General features: G+C 48.8%; 1 protein-coding gene across 3 annotated transcripts; it reads left to right on the forward strand.

Annotated features, from left to right (window-relative positions):
- The first annotated feature begins 4,352 nt into the window (after positions 1-4,352).
- On the forward strand, positions 4,353-19,613 carry FZD4 (frizzled class receptor 4). Of its 3 annotated transcripts, XR_014525187.1 has the most exons (3): positions 4,353-4,849; positions 10,627-15,605; positions 18,215-19,613. XR_014525187.1 is itself a non-coding variant. In XM_083499719.1 (2 exons), the coding sequence occupies exons 1-2, from the start codon at positions 4,583-4,585 to the stop codon at positions 11,956-11,958; spliced, it is 1,599 nt and encodes a 532-aa protein (XP_083355845.1). In that variant the 5' UTR covers positions 4,388-4,582; the 3' UTR covers positions 11,959-15,354. The 3 variants fall into 3 exon arrangements, 1 of the variants encoding a protein (XP_083355845.1); XM_083499719.1 differs by lacking the exon at positions 18,215-19,613 and having other exon boundaries at positions 4,388-4,849; positions 10,627-15,354; XR_014525188.1 differs by lacking the exons at positions 4,353-4,849; positions 10,627-15,605 and adding an exon at positions 17,173-18,163.
- The last annotated feature ends 5,269 nt before the right edge of the window (positions 19,614-24,882 follow it).

The following is a 24,882-nucleotide window of genomic DNA, read 5'->3' on the forward strand; positions in this document are numbered from 1 at the left end:
TAATTTATTTATCTGTATCGACAAGCGTTCTGAATATTGTGCTCAAATGCACAACTTTTATATTTTCCCAGAGAGATTATTATTATTTTCATATCCCACCTTTCTCTCCCAGGAACTCAAGGTAGCGTACATGGTTCTCCCCTTCCTCATTTAATCCCCACAACCCTGGGAGGTAGTTGAGGCTGAGACTCTTGCATTGCAGGGGATTGGACTAGAAGATGACCCTCAGGAACACTTCCAGCTCCACAGTTCTCTGATTCTACAAAAGGCAGTGACTGGCCCAAGGTCACTCAGTGAGCTTTGTGGCCAAGTGAGAATTTCAACCCTGGGGTCCTAGTCCAGCGCTCTAACCACTACACTACACTGCCTCTCCAATTGCCCCAAACCCTGAAGAGCTATTTCCAGGCAGACGAGACTAGCCTTTCCCAAGCTGGTGCCCTGCAGATGTTATGGACTAAAACTCCCACCACTGCTTCCATTCCTGGTGGATATTGTAGTCCAGAACATCTGGATGATGCTTTCTTGGGGAAGACCAATCTAAGCAATGGATGGATCATTCGCCTAATTTTCCAGATGTCTCCCGGCACATTGACTTATCTTCTACTGGATTCCCATCTGTCCACCCCCCCCCCCCACAATTTAGTTGTTTGAATTGACCCTTATTCTTCCTATGCAAAATGGTTTATTAGTTGTTTGACCAGTGCAATACCGCAGCTGTCTGCTCTTATTTAGGGGGAAACAATGACTCTTTTGTGTTAGGCTGAATCTTATCAGACACACGCTGCAACATAATGAATGGGTGCAACTCCCTGCAGAGGGTTGTAGATGGGTCTTATCTGAGAGGGAGACCCTTGCATGATGTGCGAGGATTAGAAAAGGGTGCGAGAGACATTTGGGAGATGCAGAAGAGGGCGTGGAGATGAGAGAACAAAAGCCATCCTGTCACACTCAAGGATATTGGCACAGACCCAATCCTAGGCATGCTTACTCAGAAGAATTCCCAGTTGAAGCTGCAAACCTTATACACGGTTGCCCAGGAGAGAGCTTCCTTCAGCTCAGTGGTTTTGCGTTGATGCACTGTAGGTGTGCAAAGCGTTGCAGCCTCAGTAGGAAATGGGAAGGAGCACTTTCAAAGACCCTGATGGAGCTGGGCTTTTGGCAAAACTGATGCAATTAAGATTGCAGGAAGAAGTATCAACAACCTCAGATATGCAGATGACACAACCTTGATGGCAGAAAGTGAGGAGGAATTAAAGAACCTTTTAATGAGGGTGAAAGAGGAAAGCACAAAATATGGTCTGAAGCTCAACATTAAAAAAACAAAGATCATGGCCACTGGGCCCATCACCTCCTGGCAAATAGAAGGGGAAGAAATGGAGGCAGTGAGAGATTTTACTTTCTTGGTTTCCATGATCACTGCAGATGGTGACAGCAGTCACGAAATTAAAAGATGCCTGCTTCTTGGGAGAAAAGCAATGACAAACCTAGTCAGCATCTTAAAAAGTAGAGACATCACCTTGCTGACAAAGGTCCATATAGTTAAAGCTATGGTTTTTCCAGTAGTGATGTATGGAAGTGAGAGCTGGACCATAAAGAAGGCTGGTCGCTGAAGAATTGATGCTTTTGAATTCTGGTGCTGGAGGAGACTCTTGAGAGTCCCATGGACTGCAAGAAGATCCAACCTATCCATTCTTGAGGAAATCAGCCCTGAGTGCTCACTGGAAGGACAGATCCTGAAGCTGAGACTCCAATACCTTGCCCACCTCAAGAGAAGACTCCCTGCAAAAGACCCTGATGTTGGGAAAGATTGAGGGCACAAGGAGAAGGGGATGACAGAGGACGAGATGGTTGGACAGTGTTCTCGAAGCTACCAGCATGAGTTTGACCAAGCTGCGGGAGGCAGTGGAAGACAGGAGTGCCTGGCGTGCTCTGGTCCATGGGGTCACGAAGAGTCGGACATGACTAAACGACTAAACAACAACAACGATGCACTGAATCCTGTTTCCTATCTCTCCCACTGAGACAGTGTGTTGGAATGGTAACAGCTCATAGAATCATAGAGTTGTGACCACGAGGGTCATCCCCCTGCAATGTAGGAATTGCTTTGCCCACTGTGGGGCTCGAACCCACGACCATAAGATTAAGAATCTCACGATTTACAGACTGAGCTATCTTGTTGAGGGAGAAGAGGCATAATGGAGCTGTTGTTTGACTCCAGCTCCCATCAACCCCAGCCAAGATGATCAATAGTCAGGGATGAGGGGGACTGGAGACCAACCCAGGAGGAGTTCACTATTATTGTTCTAACTGCTGGACATGCGTAATAACAATAACAATAATTTTATTATTTGTACCATGCCCATCTCGGTGGCTTCCAACAACTATAAAAGCATAATAAAACATCAACCATTAAAAACCTCCCTAAAGAGGGTTGCCTTCAGATGTCTTCTAAAAGTCAGATAGTTGTTTATTTCCTTGATGTCTGATGAGGGTGTTCCACAGGGAAGGTGCCACCACTGAGAAGGCCCTCTGCCTGGTTCCCTGTAACCTCACTTCTCGCAGTGAGGGAACTTCCAGAAGACCCTTGGAGGAGAACCTCAGTGTCCCTGCTGAATGATGGAGGTGGAGACGCTCCTTTGGGTATACAGGGCCAAGGCTGTTTAGAGCTTTGAAGGTCAGCACCAACACTTTGAATTGCGCTTGGAAACATAGTGGGAACCAGTGTAGATAACAGGGTATACGGTAATTGTGTTGTTAAACTTACCATGGAATAAGCCCTATTGAATACAATGAAGCTTCTGACTAAGCAATAGCCTCTAACCATAGCAATAGCTCCCATTGTGGCATAGCTGGTGGGACTTAATGGACAAGGAACCAAACTTTTAGTGTCATTCACCCAGTTCTTTGGATTCCCACATGACAGGGTGGATGTTGCCAGCCTTCACGTCTTGTTTGCAGACACCTTGGTAACACAGAGTTGGTCTGCCAACTGGCCTGGTGCTTGAAGCTGGCTCCCCATACAGCACATCCTTGGGAGAGATCCTGCCATCTTCCATTCTGTGGACATGACCTGCCCCAGCTGCAAGCAAACATGTCTCTACAGCCACAGCAGCCGCTGCGACCTTCCAGCAGCTTGATCTCACCCCCAAAGGGGCACTCCTCCATTATCTCCCAAGACAGACAGATGCCAACAGGATCTGTCGAGTATCGTCCAATAGCAGGCACCTTCTGTTTAAACCTTTAAATGTTTGCTGGAAACATTTCTATGCTGCAAGGATTTTGAAAAAAGAAAGCAAGGAAAGCATCTGCAGTAATAGCAAGTGATATGTGAGTTAAGTGTTTTCATGTGCTTTTTAACGTAATTTGTGTGTAATTGTTGTAAACCACTTTTGATTTTCTTAAATGACATTTTGGCCCACGAGTATTCTTCATAAATAAATTGATAGAATCATAGAGTTGGAAGGGACACTGATGGTCACCTAGTCCAACCCCCTGCAATGTCAGAATCCTGCCCACAGCCATCCCTGGGTGGCCTCGAACCGCCAACCTTCTGGTTAACAGCCGGACACACTGACCCACTGCACCACAAGGACTAGTGTCACAGAAGCATAAAAAGTTACCCTCAACAGCTGGCCAGTACAGTGAGTGGAATGTAAATTCTGTTCCGTGTGTTTGGTTGGTGGTTCGAGGCCACCCTGGGAATCCCGCATTGCAGGGGGTTGGACCAGAATGGGACCCCTTTCCATCTGTACATATCTATGATTCTAAAGCCACAAGATGCGTAAGATGCTCCTGTTCATGTTTGTTCAGCAGCAAGCTCGAAGATCCTTCCGAGCGAGTTTGCAAAGAATTGCAGCCTTGCAGAGGTGCCAACTGGATTAAGCCTTGCCCCACATAATTGATCACGTGTTGCACCCCCCAAAATTTAAATGACAATGCCCATCAACTTTGGAGAGGGCGGAAGCTGTCCCCCTCAAAATAAATATTGGGGGAAGGGGAAGAAGAGACCTCGGCCCCTTGGAACTGGCTCTTCCGCAGCCTTACGCCCCAAATCGGAGCTAGCCTAGACAGCAGTCCGCCCCCTCCAGTTCCCAGGCGGTTCGGTCATTTTCAATTCCGCCGAATGTGCTAAGCAAGCTCCGCCGCGGCGCTCCTTCGCCCTGGGGCACCGAAGCCTTTTCCAAACGGCCGCAGTCGCCCCGCCGCTCCCGGGAAAGTGACCCCGCGCGGGCTTCTAACTTTCCCTCGGTGGGCGCGGCTCCCTATCGGGGCGGGCCGGCCCCTCCCCCGCCCGCCGGCCCCTCCCCCGGGCAGGTTGCTCCCCCCACCCCTCGCCGGCCTCCGCCATTGGCCGCGGCGCCTGGCGTTCGCTGGAGGGGGCTGCCTCGCTTGGTGTCACCCCGCGCTGCGCCGCCGGCTCAGCCAGACGCGCGCTCCGAGGGCGCACGGGCCGGGCGCACGGACTGTACGGGCGTTTTGGGTCGGCGGGGCCGCTTTGGGGTGGCGCCTCGCGGCTTCCTCGTGTCTCTCGGGCTGGGCTGGAGCCCGGCGGCGAAGGGGAAGCCGGGCAGCCGGCTGGGCGATGGCCCCGGAGCCGGGGGAAAACGCTGCCCGGCTGCTGCTGTTGCCGCCGCTGCTGCTCCTGCTTCTCCTGCGGGCGCAAGGCGCGCGCGGCTTCGACGAGGAGGAGCGCCGCTGCGATGCCATCCGCATCCCCATGTGCCAGAACCTGGGCTACAACGTCACCAAGATGCCCAACTTGGCCGGCAACGACTGGCAGCCCGACGCCGAGCTGCAGCTTACCACCTTCACGCCGCTCATCCAGTACGGCTGCTCCAGCCAGCTCAAGGTGGGTCCGACGTCTCCTCCAACCCCGGCCTCTCCGCGCCCCGTCTGGGCTCTTTCCCTCGCTCGCCAAACGCCCAGGGATTTATCCGGCCCTCGAGGCTGGTAAAGGGTGCCGCTTACCTTGGGCTGCGCGCCGACGCTTCTCCTTGGGGAGTCGGCAGCCCTGAGCTGCGCGCAGTTCCCTCCCGAGGGTTGCGATCCTGAGCCCATTTTACATAGGAGGAGTAATCCCGTTCGGACCGCACCGGGCTTTAACGTCGGGGAAAACGCGCGCAAAAGAGAACGCCGCTCAGCCACTTCTGGGTTTTTCAAAAGGCTGGTGTTTTTTAGCGCCAGCGATGAGCCAGAAGTGGACGCTGCGGCTGGAGTGAATGCATGAGAGGGTCTCGGGGCGTGTGCAGAGTGCATTTCCCTTACCGCTGTGGGAAGGTGGTGATTCAAACTTATTTGGGAGGAGCGTCCTCTGAGGGTGGGAGCGCACTTCACAAGCCTAGACGTGGGGGGCTACATGCTCGGGAGTGGAGTGCTTTCTGTGCATGCTTAAGGTTACTGTTGTCTTATTGCTTCACAGAAAAAGGAACTTTAGCCAAGGATGTTGAGGGTGGGTGGTGGGGCTCCGCCTCAGACCCAATTCTTCTGCCATACCTGGCGTGTTATTCACTGCTAGGATGAAGAAATGGTGAGCGTTCCCCACCCTTTCGAAACACACTCATGGCAGCAATGGAGAGCCTAATCCACTCCCGGGTGTTTCCAGACAGAAGGCTTTGGGGGGATCAGGTGTGCTGATTCAGCCGGGAGTCTGAAGCTGGCCAACTCTCAAACAGGGCGGTGCGTTGTGCGTGCCATGCCCACCCTTCATAGTTCAAACCTCAGACGGGGGGCTTATTGGATCCGAGTCCAAAAGGCTGGAGATCAGAGTTGCCTTTCTGCTTGAGTGTAAAGCCCTTTCGCTGTTCGAGGCTACTTTTTGCTCCTTGTGCCACCTGCCTCTTTGTGTTTTGATTTCCACCTCCTCGTCTGTCTCTTCCCCATTCTGCCGTGATGACCTGATAACGAACCTCTGGTGCCAGTAGCCCTAAACGCCCTGGGATCCCCGGTTCTCGGTAATCCAGCCTGCTGCCCCTTTCAGGTGTTCCCTCCCTCGCCCTGGCAGTTTGGTGCAGAAGAGACGTTGAGCCCTCCAGCGGCAGGCACCAACTTTAATCCAGCTCTGCCTCCGCATGCCTGGAGGTTTTGCTGGGCAGATGTTGCTAAGCTGGGCAAAGCCACCCCTGCAAGAAGAACACTGCCCCAGGAATCCTGTTTGCCCTGTGTACCTGACCCCTTGAAACTCAGATACATACACCCCCAATTGCACAAGGACGGACACGCTAGACTTCTGCACAGCCCCAGGGGAACGTGTCTCCTTCTCCTTGAGCTGCTTTGTGGAACTTTGCACCAGATATAGATCATCTCCCTCCTTTGTGGAGCTAACCTGAGCCATGCAGACACACCCTCTGATTGCAGGAGAGTCTTCAGAAAGCGATGCTTCCGCAGGGGGCTTCCCAGAATCTTGCATTCGCTGGGTGTGGTAGACTTTCAGTTCTTTTCAGTGAATTGCCACGGCTCCCAACCAGTCCAACGCCCGCTTTGCTATGCTTTGGCACAACCTGGCGCAAAGAGCCCAGAGGGCAGATAGTAGCTGGCATTTAGAAGAGAGGAAAAACACACACACACAAACAACCTTTGCCAAGTATCTCAAAGCAGCAGGTGCAATTGGCTATTTACCCCCCTGGTGGGTGGGTGGAAGAGGGAGGGAGAGAGAGTTCAAATTAGGAAAGCAACACACTGAGACATCTTCACAGCTTTCTGAACCTGGGTTGCAAATTCTTGCCATCCAAGGTGAGGAGGGTGGCAGGTGCATTTAAGCCAACCAGGATCCAGCCCTGCCCCCGTCATTTGCAGTTTTGTTTTGGTAATTCTCTGTTCAGTTGCAGTGAGGAAGGTTGTTTGCTCCTTTATTTTCCAACTTGCCCGTGGGCAGTTAATATCTAACTTGCAACTCTGGAGTGCAAAGCCACAGTTTCCGAAATCCCTGTGCATTTCCATGGACTTCCTCCATGGAGTCCAAGGTTGCATATGTAGTAGTTCTCTCCCAGCTCCCACCAAATTTTACAACAACCCTGCGAGGTTGGTTAGGCTGACCCAGGGGCATCTAGTGAGCTTCATTACAGCAGCAGGGATTTGGGACCTGCTTCTTCCTGGAACTACGATAGTCTGAGACGAAATGTCAAAGCTGCTTATGCCATTTCCCTTCTATTGTACGCAGAGCAGCTTGCAACCTAAGAATAAAAACAATCAAACAAGCGAGTTATAAAATATGCAACTAAACCACACTCTTCTGGGCCTGGAAGGAAACCGGAAGGCTTATGAAGACATGCGAGAAGGAACTTTTGGTGCAAACATTTCCACTGGGTGTGAATCTGCAGATAAGAAACCCACTTACAATAACATCTAAATCCAGGAGGGGCTGCCAGGGTGAAACGGAATATTCAAAAGATCTCTCCAGTTCTCTTTCGCTTCCCGAGTTCTCTCCCCTCCCTCTCTTGAGGTTAATTTACCCGTGAAGTCGGAAAGCAGTTGGCTTAAGAAACGATGGAGCTGAAATGGTTCCCCCCCTTCTGATTGGCAGGTTATCCCTGCCTGAATGTATGTTCCCTCTGGCAGCTCAGGAATTTGGACTGCGGCTCACACGGGAGAGAGTGCGCTCTGAATTGGAGTTAATAAACAAAACGAGGAGCAGCTATGCCTGGAGTATTCCAGCTATTTTCACACCACTGGAGAGAGAATCTTCGAGTTGACTTCTAAATGGAATGTACTAAAGAAATGGGCAACTGTGCAGCTTCCAAGCGCAGGCGATGGCAAATGAAACGCTCGGTTTTTTCCATGCAGTTAAGACAGCCTTGCAAATAAGCTCAGACAAGTTACTAGCCCACAAATATTTTTATTAGCCCACATTAGTAACTGCGGCCTAAGATTATTGTGATTTTTAAAGCATTCCTGCCTGGTCATAGGATCATAGAATCTTAGCGTTGGAAAGGGACCCCAGGGGTCATCTAGTCCAACCCCCCGCAATGCAGGAATTTCAGCTAAAGCATCCATGATAGATGGCCATCTCAGATGGTCACTGAGAGGGATTCTGTACTTACTGCTGGCAGCTAAAGTGGTTGTTTACAAGCTTAATTTTCCATCTTTCTTTAAAACTGTTTCTTAATGGGAAGCCTGGTATTCTCTTGCATGTTTGGGAAATAAAGATCTTCCAGGGTTTGAAGAGCCAGGTTTAATTTAAAGAGCCTAGGTCTCTGTATGTGAGCTGGGACATGTCACTGAGCCCTTGTCTGAAAAATGGGAGTAATGAGACTGTAAAGCACTTTGCTAGACTTATTCCCAGCAATACCAAAACTTTCAGAACCCTAAAAAAGGGAGAAAGTCTGTCTAAACTTGGGAGTTATCCTGCCTGTGCTCACTTCATAAATGCAGAGTTTTAAAATCTATCTGAGGGCAGAACTGAAAACTTGGGTTCTTACACTTGCAGCAAATAATCCCCAGAAACAATAATAGTGTGGCTTAGAATCATGAATTGTACAGTTGGAAAGGGACACCAAGGGTCATCTAGTCCAACCCCCTGCAAGGCAAGGATATTCTGTTTGATTCTGTTGCATGGGTCAGGCATGATAGCCAAGTCTTTATAGAACTGAAGGAGGAGATGCTCTGGATGGAATTGTAGTCTGGGAGGGGGGAGATATATCATTGCCCTTTCCCATGAAATTTACCCTCTGTAGCATATTTTCTAGTTTGAGTTTATACAGTGGTGCGTCGGTTTCAGAACAGCGCTGTTTATGAACAATTCGGTTTACGAACGCCACAAAATTGGAAGTAGTGTCCCGGTTTGAGGACTTTTACCTCAGTCTAAGAATGGAATCCGAATGGTGGAAAGGCACTGGCGGTGGGAAGCCTCACTAGGGAAAGCGTGCCTCGGTTTAAGAACCATTTTGGTTTAAGAACGGACTTCCGGAACAGGTTAAGTTCGTAAACTGAGGTACCACTGTACAGTGGTACCTCGAGTTAAGAACTTAATTCGTTCTGGAGGTCTCTTCTTAACCTGAAACTGTTCTTAACCTGAGGTACCATTTTAGCTAATGGGGTGTCCTGCTGCTGCCGTGCGGCCGCCGCACAATTTCTGTTCTCATCCTGAGGTAAAGTTCTTAACCTGAGGTACTATTTCTGGGTTAGTGGAGTCTGTAACCTGAAGTGTCTGTATCCCGAGGAACAGCTAAGGGAGCTGGGCATGTTTAGCCTGGAGAAGAGAAGGTTAAGGGGTGATATGATAGCCATTCAAGGAGGGAGAAAGGTTGTTTTCTGCTGCTCCAGAGAAGAGGAAACGGAGCAATGGATCCAAACTACAAGAAAGAAGATTCCACCTAAACATGAGGAAGAACTTCCTGACAGTAAGAGCTGTTCGACAGTGGAATTTGCTGCCAAGGAGTGTGGTGGAGTCTCCTACTTTGGAGGTCTTTAAGCAGAGGCTTGACAACCATATGTCAGGAATGCTCTGATGGTGTTTCCTGCTTGGCAGGGGGTTGGACTCGATGGCCCTTGTGGTCTCTTCCAACTCTATGATTCTATGATTCACTGTACTCCTTAAAAATTCTTGTGTTCTGGACCAAATGAAATGTGCCTTGTCACACAATTTGGTGTTGCAGAGCTTTTTGTTTCGTTGTTTAGCAGCAGTTTAGCCCAGTCAGGACTGTCGTGTGGTGGGGGTCTACCGTCTTAACCAGACTCCCCTCCCTGATCCTGCAATCTGCCATGGAAGGAGGAAAGGGACCATCACAAATAGTCGGAAGGCAGGGTGATTCCTGACTGGGACAGTGGCAAAGGGATTGAAACTCTCCCTTCCTGCAGGCCCAGCCTGGGACGTTCCCCCCTGGAGCCACCTATTTCTTAAACAAGCAGCTACACAGCATCAAACTACATGATAAAAGTTAGGGTTTGCCTTATTTTAATAAGTGAAAATCCTGACACAAAATAAAATTGCCTATTTTTAAGGGAAATCGGGAAAAATGACATTGCTGGCATGGCTTGCCATATGTCCGGATTTTCCTGGACGTTACAGTGGTACCTCAGGTTAAGTACTTAATTCGTTCTGGAGGTCCATTCTTAACCTGAATCTGTTCTTAACCTGAAGCACCACTTTAGCTAATGGAGCCTCCTGCTGCCACTGCGCCACCAGAGCACAATTTCTGTTCTCATCCTGAAGCAAAGTTCTTAACCCGAGGTACTTTTTCTGGGTTAGCGGGGTCTGTAACCTGAAGTGTCTGTAACCTGAAGTGTATGTAACCCGAGGTACCACTGTATTGCCAATTTCTGCCTGGACACTGCTTATGACCACAGTATTCCAGATATGCCTGGGAAATTCTGGACGTATGGCAATCCTATAAAAGTCCCATCTGGTTTGGCCTTCAAGAATGAATGATGTGCTTTCTCTGTACACGTTTTGTGAAATATAGCTCTGTGCTGATCCTTGGTATGACCTTGGCCAAATCTTAAAGTGTGAGCAAAATGCATACTGAAGCTTTTGCAACTGAACACTTTCAGGTTTATGTTCTGTATTAAAACGCGATTCCCAAGTTTATTTTCCCTCAGTGGCTTGGGGGGGGGGAGAGCGTGCTGGTGCCTTCCTGCAGCCTCCTAAAAGTTGTCTTGTCCTTTCTTTCCTCCCCCCTCTCTTTCTTCCAGTTCTTCCTTTGCTCCGTCTATGTCCCCTTGTGCACGGAAAAGATCGACACCCCGATTGGCCCCTGCAGCGGCATGTGCCTCTCCGTCAAGAGGCGCTGTGAGCCGGTCCTGAAGGAATTCGGCTTCTCCTGGCCGGAAACCCTGAACTGCAGCAAGTTCCCGCCGCAAAACGGCGACAACCACATGTGCATGGAGGGCCCGGGGGACGAAGAGGTGCCTCTTCACAGCAAGTCGCCCTTGAACCCTGGAGAGGAATGCCACTCAGTGGGATCGAACCCGGACCAATACATCTGGGTCAAGAGGAGCCTGAACTGCGCCCTTAAGTGTGGTTACGACGCCGGCCTCTACAGCCGTTCGGCCAAGGAGTTTACAGACATCTGGATGGCTGTGTGGGCTAGCCTGTGCTTCATTTCCACAGCCTTCACGGTCCTGACCTTTCTGGTTGATTCCTATCGGTTTTCCTACCCCGAACGCCCCATCATTTTCCTGAGCATGTGCTACAATATTTATAGCATCGCCTATATCGTCCGGCTGATCGTGGGCCGGGAGAGGATTTCCTGCGACTTTGAGGAGGCGGCAGAACCTGTCCTCGTCCAAGAAGGCCTCAAGAACACAGGATGTGCTATCATTTTCCTGCTGATGTACTTTTTCGGGATGGCCAGCTCCATCTGGTGGGTGATCCTGACGCTGACCTGGTTCCTGGCCGCAGGGCTCAAGTGGGGCCACGAGGCCATCGAAATGCACAGCTCCTATTTCCACATCGCGGCCTGGGCCATCCCCGCCGTGAAGACCATCGTCATCCTGATCATGAGGCTGGTGGACGTGGACGAGCTGACCGGGCTGTGCTACGTGGGGAACCAGAACCTGGACGCACTGACGGGTTTCGTGGTGGCTCCTCTTTTCACCTATTTGGTGATTGGGACCCTGTTCATTGCGGCCGGCCTGGTGGCTCTGTTTAAAATCAGGTCCAACCTTCAGAAGGACGGGACGAAAACCGACAAGCTGGAGAGGCTGATGGTGAAAATCGGGGTCTTTTCGGTGCTCTACACCGTCCCGGCCACTTGCGTCATCGCCTGCTACTTCTACGAAATCTCCAACTGGACTATCTTCCGCTACTCGGCGGACGACTCCAACATGGCGGTGGAGATGCTGAAGATCTTCATGTCCCTGTTGGTGGGCATCACCTCCGGCATGTGGATTTGGTCTGCCAAAACGCTACACACCTGGCAGAAGTGCTCAAACCGGCTGGTGAACTCTGGCAGGGTGAAACGGGGGGAGAAGAGGGCCGACGGCTGGGTGAAGCCTGGGAAAGGGAACGAGACTGTGGTATAAAGTGGACCAACGCACAGCGGGTGGACCTGCCGGGTGCGCTCTCTCTCCGCCTGCGGGAAGAGCTGGGTTCACGCGAGCAACTGCGGCAGGAGCGTCACAGTGGTTTGCGCGCCATGGAAAGGAGCTGTGCTTTTTGGGAGGTGGTGGGGAAAGGGCGCGCAGAGAAGGCCCGAATAAACTGCAAGGACTTGTTTGTGTGTGTGTGTGTGCTGTGAACAGCAGGGCTTTGCTCCCACAAAAAAACAGCAACAAAGGGAGCCTGCAGAGGCTTTCAGAAGCTGTGAAGACAAAAAATGGGAACCGGTTGAAATGCGGCATCCTTGTGCCTTGAGGAGTCTTGGGACTTAGCACCTCCTAGTGACGCATCATGTGCCTTCCCTTTATTCCTCCTCACCCTGCCCTGAGTTGTATTTTTAGCTGTGTGTCTTGTGCAGGAAAGAATTTAGAAAGGGGATCTCTGCTGCTGTTGTTCTAGGGAACTCTTCTTCAGGGCTGCTGGGCTTCCAGGGACTTGAGATCCTGCTGCGCAAAGGTCTGCCGCCATGGAGGGTTGGAAGGTGAACATTCACCTTCCAGCATCTGCCCTGATGTCTGCATGCCGATAGGGCTGTCAGATAATCAGAAGCCAACACAGTCCCTATTGTCTAAGCCAGCCTAGGGCAACCTGGCGGCCTTCAGCTATTGCTGGGCTCCATCAGCCCCTGCCCGCACCCCATGCTGATGGGAGTTGTAGTCCCAACAACCTCTGGAGTCCACAAGGTTGTCCGAGGTCAATCCAAACCATGAGTAGGCAGAAGGTAGCTTACTGGTAGATTTCTGAGATGTTTGCTGTTGGTCTGCAAGGACGTCTGACTCTTAGATGTTCAACCACAGCAGCAACACAGTGACCCTCTCTGAATTATACTGCTGAAATGAAGGAAGCTTGGGGTAACCCAGGGGTGTGTGTGTCTGTGTGGAAGGCCTGTAAGATCTATCCAGTTCTGGGACTTGGAAGCACATTTCTGGGCTCAGATTTCTTTCGTTCTTTCCCAGTATTAGGTGTTCTGCACAAGCTCCAGGTGCTGAACATCAGGATCTTAAGTTAAAAAGCAAAACCAAAGGAGATCCTTGAAACTTGCTGCCCTGTGGTCTCAGCAGTGGCACTCTCCCGGCTGCGAAGGCACTGCTGCTTACAAGAAATAGACAGGATATGGCTGGTGAGTGATGGGTTGGCAGCGTTGGGGTCCTCCTGGTGTATGGGGGATGTCGCCCTCCAGCTATACAGCTGCCTGTCCCTGCCGCAGCGTCATCACCGCCAGGAGGGTGCCTCTGCCATTTGCTATGCCACTGCTGCCCGGTCCACAGCTATAAAGCTACTGGCTTGCTAAAATTCAGGCATGCCCACGACCCCCTTCTTCCTGTGCTATAAGAAACCCCTGGCTTTACTTTGAGAAGCATTCACAGACAGGCTGAACTGGTAGAGCTCTGTGGCTCAGGCTGCAAAGGCTCTGGGCTGCCTCCAGACAAGGGCCACTCTCGCACCTGTGCTGCTAAGTTCCCCAGGAACTGATCTACCACGTTCAGAGTAATTGTACGGAGCAGCCTTGGTTGGACTGTACCATTTCTAGCTGCAGTTGCGAGACTAGCTGTCTAAATACCCATGATCATTTACGACACCCCCCAAATCTTCTTGCATGTAGAAAGCTAGCACCTCAGGGAGAGTCCTCGGCCCGAATCTGTCACCTTGATGGGCTAGTTTTCTTTCTTTCTTTAAAGGCCAGGATTTAGGGAGCATCCGACATGCAACTCCCACCTGTTGTCTGAAGAGGTTACAACCTCGATAGAGGGCGAGAGCGTGTGGTTGCTTTCAATGCTCAGGTCAGCTTTTGATAAGTCCATTTGATAAGATCCATTCATGCAAGCTGTTGGGTTTAATGGGATTTGGATGGCGCCGTCCTTTGGGGAATTCACCGTGTCCTCTTGTATGGTTCTTGTTTCAGTGAGGCTTTGTGCAAGAGAGTTCCCTGCTTGGCTGTGCTGATTGGGAGAGACAAAAAAGTTGGAAACTGAGAGCCTAACCTTAGCTTGCAGCTAGATTCCCATCTCTCTTCTCCCTCTCCTATTCCCCAAATCTCTTTCAGTCTTCCCCCAACACTGATACATGACTCTGCTGTTCCCAGTGTCACACACTCTCCAGTCTCAATAAGAAAAAGTCTTCCTTTATTTTTATAGTCGTCTTTCCGTCTAGAGCATGCGGGTTAATAAGGAAAAGTGAGTGGAGGGTCATTTCTGACAATTGGCTTATTCAGAGACTGTTTTGTTTTGGTTTCTTTTTCTCTCCTCCCCTTGCCTCGCCAAACCCCCCTCATTCTCTCCCCCCCCCACCGGCCACCGCCGCCCCAGGCCCTCCAAGTAAACCTATCAGTCCTTCCCCGGAGACCCATTTCATTAAGCAATTAAGGCTTAATATATTTCACTCTGTGTGATTGCATCTGTGTCGACGCCGGTCTGGGCAAACCGAAATGTTAAGTTCCTTGGCAGCTTTGCCTGTGCACAGATCAGTTGCATAATTTGTGTGTCAATTACAATTAAAAAGACATTCTCCAGCCATGAGACCAGGGGGTACAGCTGACTCACTCCGAACCAAAATGAAATGAAAGCGTGTCTTTATCAGTCTGAGAAGAATGTGAGTGCACTCTTTTCTTTTCTTTTCTTTTCTTTAGCTAAAAGGGTAAGCTGCCCCCTCACCCCACCTGCCCTGTTACATGACCCCAAGAGAATAAACCTGGCTATTGCTTGGTGAGTAATGCCAACTTAAACATAGGCAGCCAGGTTCACTGGAGCAATATTTAGCTGGTGGGAGTTTGATGACTGTAAACTATAGCCTGTAGGCAGTCGGCAGAAGCTGCTCAGATGTTTGTCGGAGAACAGAATGTTAATGGTTGCCCGATTGCCTGGCGGGCAATTGTGTTCACAGCATGGCTTGCCTTCCTTGTGTGGGCCTTGAATTCAAGAGTTTTCTTCTTGCGTCCCTCCCCTGTGCATGCACAGTCCTTGCTCCGATGTGCAAATGTTGCGCATGGGTGGCACATACCATGGAGAGCAGCCGGGAGGGGGAACCTGCGGTCCCTCCAGACGTTGCTGGATCCCAACTCCCATCGTTCCTGACCTTGGCCGTGTTGGCTGGGGAAGATGGAAGTCAGAGTTCCAACAACAAGGAGAGGACCATCGTTTCTCTGTAGGAGGAGGAGGTGCCACTGTATAGGCACATGTGCAAACCAAGTGCTAAAATAATATCCCTCCCTCCCCGGGTTGGTGCTTTTGGGTTGGCACCGCAAGCACAGAGCTGGGAGCGTGGAGAGCTGTGCATGTCTTCTGCTGCTTTCACTAGGCTCCTTTTAAAAAAAGGAAAGAAAATCTTTCCGGTCCAGTTTGGCTGGTGATAGAAGGAGTTGCAGTAATATTTTCCCCTCTCCCTTTCCAAAGAGGGACGCGGGTGGCGCTGTGGTCTAAACTACAGAGCCTAGGACTTGCCGATCAGAAGGTAGGCGGTTCGAATCCCTGCAACAGGGTGAGCTCCCGTTGCTCGGTCCCTGCTCCTGCCAACCTAGCAGTTTGAAAACACGTCAAAGTGCAAGTAGATAAATAGGTACCACTCCAGCGGGAAGGTAAACGGTGTTTCTGTGCACTGCTCTGGTTTTCCAGAAGCGGTTTCGTCATCCTGGCCACATGACCAGGAAGCTGTACGTCGGCTCCCTCGGCCAATAAAGCAAGATGAGCGCCACAACCCCAGAGTCGGTCACAACTGGACCTAATGGTCAGGGGTCCCTTTCCTTTACCTTTCCAAAGATCATTCAAGTGCCTCTTTCAAGCTGCCTCGATCAATGCATATGACAGATTGTTTCTGCTGGGTGCTTTTAAAAAAAGCATCTGCTCAAACCTGTTGGCGCTCGAGAGTTCTGCCGCAGTTTCCTTTCTCTCTTTTCACCCACTTCAGTGGCTACGTCTGAGCTACTGCTCCAGAGGTTATTTCAAGCCCACCCGCGGGTTCCTATGTTGCCAATGATAGCACAGTGCAGGGAATTGACCCGGTGCTCAACTGCTAGTTTCTCCTCAGGATGAACGTGGATTTTCTATCACCACTGCTTTAGACACTGGCTGCTTTCACATGGCAGTTTATTCCTTTTTCACAACTTCCCTCTAACTCTTAAGCTCTGCATTCTATTTGAGCTTTTGCAAAACTTTAAGTCACTTCTGGAACTATCGTCTAACGTCGTGTCCGTGTTATTTGCTTCTAGAAAAATAAACCTGTTTGCAAATACAGTCATACCTCGGGTTGAATGTGCTTCGGGTTGAGCACGTTCGAGTTGTGCTCCGCAGCAACCCGGAAGTAACGGAGCGCGTTACTTCCGGGTTTTGCCGCTTGCACATGCGCAGACGCTCAAAATGACATCATGCGCATGTGCAGAAGCGGCGAAAAGTGACGCGTGCGTGCTCAGACGTGCTGTTGCTAGTTACATTTGCTTCTAGATACAAATGGGGTCTGGAACAGATCCCATTCGTATCCAGAGGTACCACTGTACAGTGGTACCTCGGTTTACGAACTTAACCCGTTCCGGAAGTCCATTCTTAAACTGAAACCATTCTTAAACCGAGGTGTGCTTTCCCTAATGAGGCCTCCCACCACCGCTGCCCTTCCACTGTTCAGATTCCGTTCTTAGAATGAGGTAAAGTTCGCAAACCGGCACACTACTTCCAGTATTCCAGAGTTCGTAAACCGAATAGTTCGTAAACAGGGCCGTTCTTAAACCGAGGTACCACTGTAATATGGATGCTTAGTGCACAACTTGCACCACTATATTCCAAGAAGTGGCTTGCTTTTGTGTCATTTGAAAGCTCAAAAATACAGTGGTGCCTCGCAAGACGAAAAGAATCCGTTCTGTGATTCTCTTCGTCTAGCGGTTTTTTCGTCTTGCGAAGCAAGCCCATTGACGGATTAGCGGATTAGCGCTATTAGCGGCTTTTAGCGGTTTATCAGCTGATAAGCGGCTTAGCGGCTTAGAAAAGGGGGGGGGAGGAAAAAAAACCCCGCAGGAACTCGCAAGACATTTTCGTCTTGTGAAGCAAGCCCATAGGAGATTCGTTTTGCGAAGCACCTCCAAAACGGAAAACTCTTTCGTCTAGCGAGTTTTCCGTTTTGCGAGGCATTCGTCTTGCGGGGCACCACTGTAATGTGGAAATTAAAAGTTAGGGAAATGTGATGTTGGGCTAGGCCGCCGTGTGAATGCAGCCAAAGTAGAGTTCCTCCGAAGCTCAGGGAACCTTGCCATAATAACAAGGTGCAAACCCATTTGCTCCTAACATGCTTTCTCCAAACTGAGGGGTCCACAACCCCCATCAGCTCCACCTGGCACAGGTTTCCAAAGCATCTAGAAGACCCCTCAGTAAACTCGCAAGCAGAACCTGAGCCCAACAGCGCTCTCCCCACTTGTGAGTCAGCTGGACTAGCTCAGTCAGTAGAGCAGGCGACTCTTAATATCAGGGTCATGGGTTCAAGCCCCACGTTGAGCAGAAGATTCCTGCATTACAGGGGTTGGACTAGATGACCCTAAGGTTCCCTCCTAACACTACAATTTATGATTCTCAACAACGTGTATAATGAATAAAGAATATAGCCATCCTGGCTAGTGACCATCAATGATAATTCCCACTTGCTGTCACTTGGTCTGCCTTTTTAAATACAGTGGTACCTCGGGTTAAGTACTTAATTCGTTCTGGAGGTCCGTTATTCATCTGAAACTGTTCTTAACCTGAAGCACCACTTCAGCTAATGGGGCCTCCTGCTGCCGCTGCGCCACTGGAGCACAATTTCTTTCCCATCCTGCAGCAAAGTTCTTAACCCGAGGTACTATTTCTGGGTTAGCGGAGTCTGTAACCTGAAGTGTATGTAACCTGAAACGTATATAACTCGAGGTACCACTGTATTTAGGTTTCCTGTTTTATAATCTAATGCCAGTGAATCCAGCCAGGTGAGGGGAAATTACACCTGAGAACTGGAGCATAAATACATGGTCTCAGCTATAGAGTCTCTGCCTGACAGCTGTGCTCCTCCATTGTTTCTTATTCCCCATGTGCTATTACTAGGGGATCTCCCTCTCTGCTGTTGGCTTTGGGGGTCATGTGGCCTGGGCCACCTTCAGCGCCACCAAAAACCATTACATGGCAGGTGGTGGTGGGGAACGACCCTTCAGCGCCACCAAAAACCGTTACATGGCAGGTGGTGGTGGGGAATGACCCTTCACGCAAACCGTATCATGTCTATATCCCACATCCCGACTATTGTGTGTGGGCCCGGGAAGGAGATATCGCTGCCACGTATTTGATGAGCAGGTGTATCTACTGGTCTCCGGGGAAGGGCCCTCTCTTAAGTCCTCTGTTCATGGAATTGCAGTTTGGTGTGATCAGAGGGGCTCTGCCCCAGAACCCCTTGCAAATCCTGCGTCCTTAATAAATGAATTCTAAGGACCCCGTGGCTGCATCTCTGTTGCTTGCGAATGTAGAAATGGCCATTTGTCTCTTGGGCCCTGATCTGTGCATGACTTCAGAATAAAGGAACCCTGAATTGGCGAGAGAGGACTATAGCATTTCAGGCTGCAGGTGTGAGCCACCAGCGCTGAATGTCCTCTCCGCCCCCTTGCTCCCTGCAGGTTTTTGTTTTTTTAAAGGCATATCAGAGGATGAGTTGAGCACAGCTCATTCCTTCCTGTGCTGGTTTTCTATTGCTAGCTAGCTTCTGCATAGAGGGAGGGGTCTAGGGTTCAAATTTGCTCTCCCCAGGCCAACACACCCTTTGCCAGGCCTGCTTTTGCACCCATCTCTCGTGTTTTCTCATGGCTGGAATGTGCTTTCGATCATTCTTCTCGGTTTCCTAGCTAGAGAGGGGCATGCGAGCGCAAGGAAGCTCGCCCGCAAAATCCACATCTATTGCTCTGTCCTTCTCTTGCTCCTGGCAAGTGGCCCCCAGGAGGTTGTCCAGAAGGGATTGTGGCCCTTGAGTGAAAAAAGGTTCCATCTCCCGTGTCATAAAAGGACATTAAAAAATAAAAATTGAGCCCCTGCCTGTGCTCTGAAATGGTACAACCGTTTTCTGCTCATCTCAAAATTCCTCACACCTCTTTTCTCTGCAGGTCTGGAGTAGAGCTGAATCTTTAGACTTTTGGGTTGCGGCTTTCATTTTTATGTATTCATTCATTTTTTTCATTCATTGCTATTTGTTCTTCTAACAAGAAAAATACAACATTTCTAAGATTAAAGCACCTTTACTTCCAATCTTACTTTCCCCTTTAATAAAGTTCTCTTCTGTTCTGGAGCAGTTTCTCCCTCCTCTTTGCCCTTTCCTTGCTCCCGTTAAAAGTAATTGTCCTAAAACAACCCTGTTTCTTAAGCTGTTTGGCACACAGGTACATGTTTTATGTTACTCACCTTCAGGACGATAACTGCTTATCCCTGAAACTTTTTAAGGTAAATGGACACTGATATATATTTTTTCTTTGTTGGTGATTGTACAGAAGAGTTAACTACATCTATTGTAAATTTCTAATTTATCATTGTACAAAAGACCCCAAACTTTGCTATTTAATTTTTGTATCAAAATAAAAAGAAAATGTTTTTATTAATATGACGAAGTGGTGGCAGGTTCTTTTCCCTTCACAATGAATGCTGAGGGAGGGTGAGGTGAGGATTTGAGTATTCAAACTCTTTAAAAGAGCCACAGGGGGGTCGTGTCTTGAGGTCTTCTGCTCCAGCCACCACTCAATGCTAGAAAACCATCCTCAGCAGATGGTCCTGCAACTTATTTGAAGACCTCCAGGGAAGATATGGTGAGACAAAGATGACCTTCAGTACATAGTCCAGCTGTTGCAGTGGGTCCAGTGAAGAAGAAGAGGAGTTTGGATTTGATATCCCGCTTTATCACTACCCTAAGGAGTCTCAACTCCTTAGGAGATGCGGGTGGCGCTGCGGGTTAAACCACAGAGCCTAGGACTTGCCGATCAGAAGGTTGGCGGTTCGAATCCCCACGACGGGGTGAGCTCCCATTGCTTGGTCCCTGCCCCTGCCAACCTAGCAGTTCAAAAGCACGTCAAAGTGCAAGTAGATAAATAGGTACCACTCCGGCGGGAAGGTAAACGGCGTTTCTGTGCGCTGCTCTGGTTCGCCAGAAGCAGATTAGTCATGTTGGCCACATGACCTGGAAGCTTTACGCCGGTTCCCTCGGCCAATAAAGCGAGATGAACGCCGCAACCCCAGAGTCGGCCACTACTGGACCTAATGGTCAGGGGTCCCTTTACCTTTACTAAGGAGTCTCAAAGCGGCTAACAATCTCCTTTCCCTTCCTCCCCCACAACAAACACTCTGTGAGGTGAATGAGGCTGAGAGACTTCAGAGAAGTGTGACTGGCCCAAGGTCACCCAGCAGCTGCATGTGGAGGAGCGGGGAAGTGAACCCGGTTTACCAGATTATGAGCCCACCACTCTTAACCACTACACCACACTGGCTCTCAATGGTCAAGAATGTGGCGGGAAGTGAGGGGCAGATGAGGCTCATTGACCTGGGAGGGTAACCCATTTAGGAGAAGGAAAACACTGATCCTAAAATTCCGCCTTGCAGGACATCTTCAGGCAAAGAAAAGGCTCAGGAGTAAACCTTACGCAAATCCAGAGTGGAGTCCCTAAGACAGTTGGATGGCGCCTTGTATTCCTCCTTCTGGCAACTCCTGCAGCCAAGCTGGTGCCAAACCTCTTGCTCTGCTTTCCTTTGGAGCACCTCAGCGAGGCCAAGAGGGGGGTGGTCATCTTGTCACGTGGGCAGCCCAGGACCTCCACACACACTGCCCAGGCTTGCACCCCAGAGAGGTCACTTTGGTGCTGCTGATGTTTGACTTCACCCCTGGCAGCGCACTCCATTGTCTCTCAAGACCGACGGGTGCCAGCAACAGGTTACAAGTTCTGCATTTGTTCCCCGGTGTGATGGCCTGGGAATCTGATTCAGAGGCTGAACCGGAGGAATCCCAGCCTGCACAGGAGTCCCCGCCTCCAGGGCCGGCTGAGCCAGGGCAGGGCCTTGAGTCTGAAGCGCCTGCACCTGTGCCAGATCCTCAGGAGCAGAAACCAGATGAATCCACTCTGGCTCCGGAGGTGATTGAGGACCCATTGCCTGCAGGTGCACCTCTCCCAGCCCTGTCAGCGGAAGGTGAGCCTTCCCCTGGGTCCAGTAACCCTCCAGCCTCACCTGAGCTGCAGAGGCTCAGGGCAGAGAGGCGGAAGGAACTGGGTTCTCCCAGGAGGAGTGCTCACCTTAAGGCCAGGAGAGGCGGGTCACCTGTGGGCCAGGACCGCCCCTGGCCTCAGAGAAGATAAAGGCCAGTCAGCCTGGTCCAGGTTGCGGGAGCAACGTCGTTGGAAACCTGTTTCTGCCAGCACCCAGACCTGTTCTTCCAGAGTTCCCGACCTTGCCCGGCTCCTCGCTTTGGACCCTGCTTTGCCCTTGGTGGACAGTCTCCAGACCCTCGACCCAGGACCGGACTCTGACCACGCCTCACGGTAACCTCCCCCCGGGACCAGCACACCCGGACAACGTGCCACCTAGTCGTCCGGTCTTATCAAAACATTTGTTTGATAGAGATCTACGTTAGGCTGCCTTCCTTTTAATTTAGAGCCGCCGTTCATAATATAAGCATGTCGTGTTCAAACCCAAGAGGAAGAAGTGACTGCATTTAGCTAGCGCCTGTTAAGAAATCGCCCCACCATGTCTCTATTTGCATTAGCCTTTAGCTAATTTCCTGACGGCTACTCCCATTTCCTGACGTTCATTCTAAGGAAGAGACACATCCTTCCTGAAATTCATTTGAAAGCCGGCCTTCGTGTTAGTACTGCTGAGTAGAGCAAAAAGCAGAGCTAGGCACTGTCAGAGCAGCCTCACGCTGAAGGATGTGCAAGCTTTTGAGCACCATAGAGCTCTTTCCCCAGGCAGAATAAGAACGCACTACCAGCCCACAGCTTTGTCACTTTTCTGCACCATTTTGCAAAGTTCTATATCGCGTCCTCGTGAAAAGTCATCAGCATTCTGGTGCACCCATGTCCTAATGTATACACCCCCCCAGCAATTTCCCCAATATATAATGCTTTTATACATAAATGTGTACAAGGATGTTTATATGAATGGAAAGTTAATAAAATCTATGCATTGGTGAAAATACAGATTTTTAAAAAAATGCACAGTTCTCCTAATACACATTATTGTGCATTCTTTTTGGTTGGATGACTGCACCACAGAATTCAAATAATTCAGAGAAGTGCAAATTGGAAAGGGCCAGTCAGATGCGTGGCATATAAACAATAAAATTATTATTATTGTTATTGTTGTTATTGCATTATTATTTCAGGTTGGGGTCTGAAGCAAATTCCACCACAGCCCATTTTCAAGGTGCTTTCCTGACCCAGCCATTCACATATATGTACCCTGGGGGAATATTGACATGTTCAGAAATGTGAGACAGGGTTGCACCATAGACCTACACTCCCTGGTAGGGAACTGTTATTAAGTGCTCCAAGTGGCGGCACTTGCATTGGTAGATATTTTATGTGTCTTAGTTGGTTCCTGTGCCATTTCAGATATGCAGGTTTGATGGAACCCACCTGTACCCAGTGGACCCTGGGGCAGTTGAGGATTATTAACTGGTGCAAAACACCATACTTTCAACATTAGGACAGTTCACACATTAAATTGAGTGTCCTCAAGCAGATGAGATGCCCAGGTTGTATGAGCATATGTGTGAACAGGCCTTAATCCTGAGAAGGCTTCTAGGCAGACTCTGACATCAGAATATACAACAGAGTCATTTCTCTGGAAATCAATATGTTAATGGTTTGCAAATTTCCGCTTCCAAGCGCTACATTTTTTGATGTAAAACAAAGAATTGGTGACATCTAGTGGTGGTCCCAACTATTGCTCAGTAACATTTCCCTCACCTCATGGGAAAACTTCAGGATAAGAAAAGGCTGAGGAATAAACCCTACAAAAATCTGGAATGGAGTCTCTGTTATGGTTGGATGTTGCCTTTTTTTTTTTTTAATTCTTTTTATTGAATTCCTTTTATACACACAACAAGAAAAAACAAATACATTCATACTAAAAAGAAAAAAGGAAAAAAAAGAAGTGAGAAAAGAAAAAAAATCAAATAAGGTAAAAAAGAGGGGAGACAAAAAACTACAACAAAGAACGTAAAAACAACGACTTCCTTCCCTACTGATTTCGGGTATTTACTTTCAATAGTTTCATTTTTACCGCTGGTATATTATTTTTAGTTTGCACATCGGAAGTTTTAAAACAGACCTGCTGTATTTGGTAAGTTTTTAAAATTACCTTCAAAATAAACCATAAATTTGTTCCAATCCTCTTTTAACTTTGTATTTTTGTGATTTCTAATTCTTTGTGTCAATCTTGCCAATTCAATAAAGTCGTATAGTTTTAATTGCCAATCCCTCACCGTTGGAAGATTTGTGCTTTTCCAATTTTGAGCGATTAGCATCCTGGCCGCTGCTGTTGAATATTGAAATAGAGTTTTATCTTTCTCCTGAATTTCTTTCCCGACCATCCCTAGTAAAAAGGCCTCTGGGTTTTTGGGGAATGTGTATCTAAATATCTTTTTTAACTCATTATATATCTGGTCCCAAATTTTTTTGATTTCCTCACATGTCCACCACATATGTATAAAATTGCCTTCTTTTGTTTTACATTTCCAGCAAGCCTTGTCTGCAGTTTTGTACATTCTACTCAGTTTTTCTGGTGTTAGGTACCATCTGTAAGTCATCTTTTCCAAATTTTCCCTAATTGCAGCGCTTGCCGTAAATTTTAATCCCTCACTCCACAATTTTGACCATTTTTCGTATTCTATATTATGCCCCAGATCTATCGCCCATTTGACCATAACTTCTTTGATCTCTTCATCTTTAGTTTCCCATTCCAGTAGTATATTGTACATCTTAGATAATATCTTCGATTTACTTTCAATTACTTCAATCTGAAATTTCGACTTCTTTTCATTCATTCCTGTTTTTTTATCTTCTGTCCATTTTGCATTAATTTGATGATACTGTATCCAACCCGTCAACTTGTCCTTTAATTCTTCATATGGTCTTAGTTTCCAGCTGTCTTGGGATCTTACTAGTAGATCTTCATATGTCAATTTTCGCTCTTCCGTATTTGTTTTTTTAATTGATAAGATATCTGTTGGGGATAGCCACCAGGGTGTTCTCCATTCCAGCAGTTTCTTATTTTTTTCCCAGACTTCATACAAAGGACCTCTAATGATATGGCTCGAAAACCTTTTGTGTACTTTTTCTTTATTTGACCAGAGGTAGGCATGCCAACTGAATCTATTGTCGGCCCCTTCCAGGTACATCTCCATCAAGCAACTTCTGCAGCCAAGCTGGTGCCAAATGTATTGCTCTGTGGTGCTGTGGTCTAAAGCACTGAGCCTCTTGGGCTTGCCAATCCAAAGGTCAGCTGTTCGAATCCCAAAGATGGGATGAGCTCCAATTGGTCTGTTCCAGTTCCTGCCAACCTAGCAGTTTGAAAGCACACCAGTGCAAGTAGATAAATAGGTACCGCTGCGGTGGGAAGGTAAACAGCATTTCCGTGCGCTCTGGCTTCTGTCACAGTGTTCCATTGCGCCAGAGGCGGTTTAGTCCTGCTGGCCACATGACCCATCATCATCATCATTTTTTATTTATATCCCACCCTCCCCAGCCAAAGCTGGGCTCAGAGCGGCTAACAACAGTAAAAATAGTACAGTTTACATAAAATCACAGTCAATTAATTGAAATACATTCTAAAATCAATTCATTCTAAAATCAATTCATTCTAAAATCAATTCATTCTAAAATC

This window comes from Podarcis liolepis (genome assembly GCF_965112155.1).
Source record: "Podarcis liolepis genome assembly, chromosome: 4".
In the NCBI taxonomy this organism is placed as follows: Eukaryota; Metazoa; Chordata; class Lepidosauria; order Squamata; family Lacertidae; genus Podarcis; species Podarcis liolepis.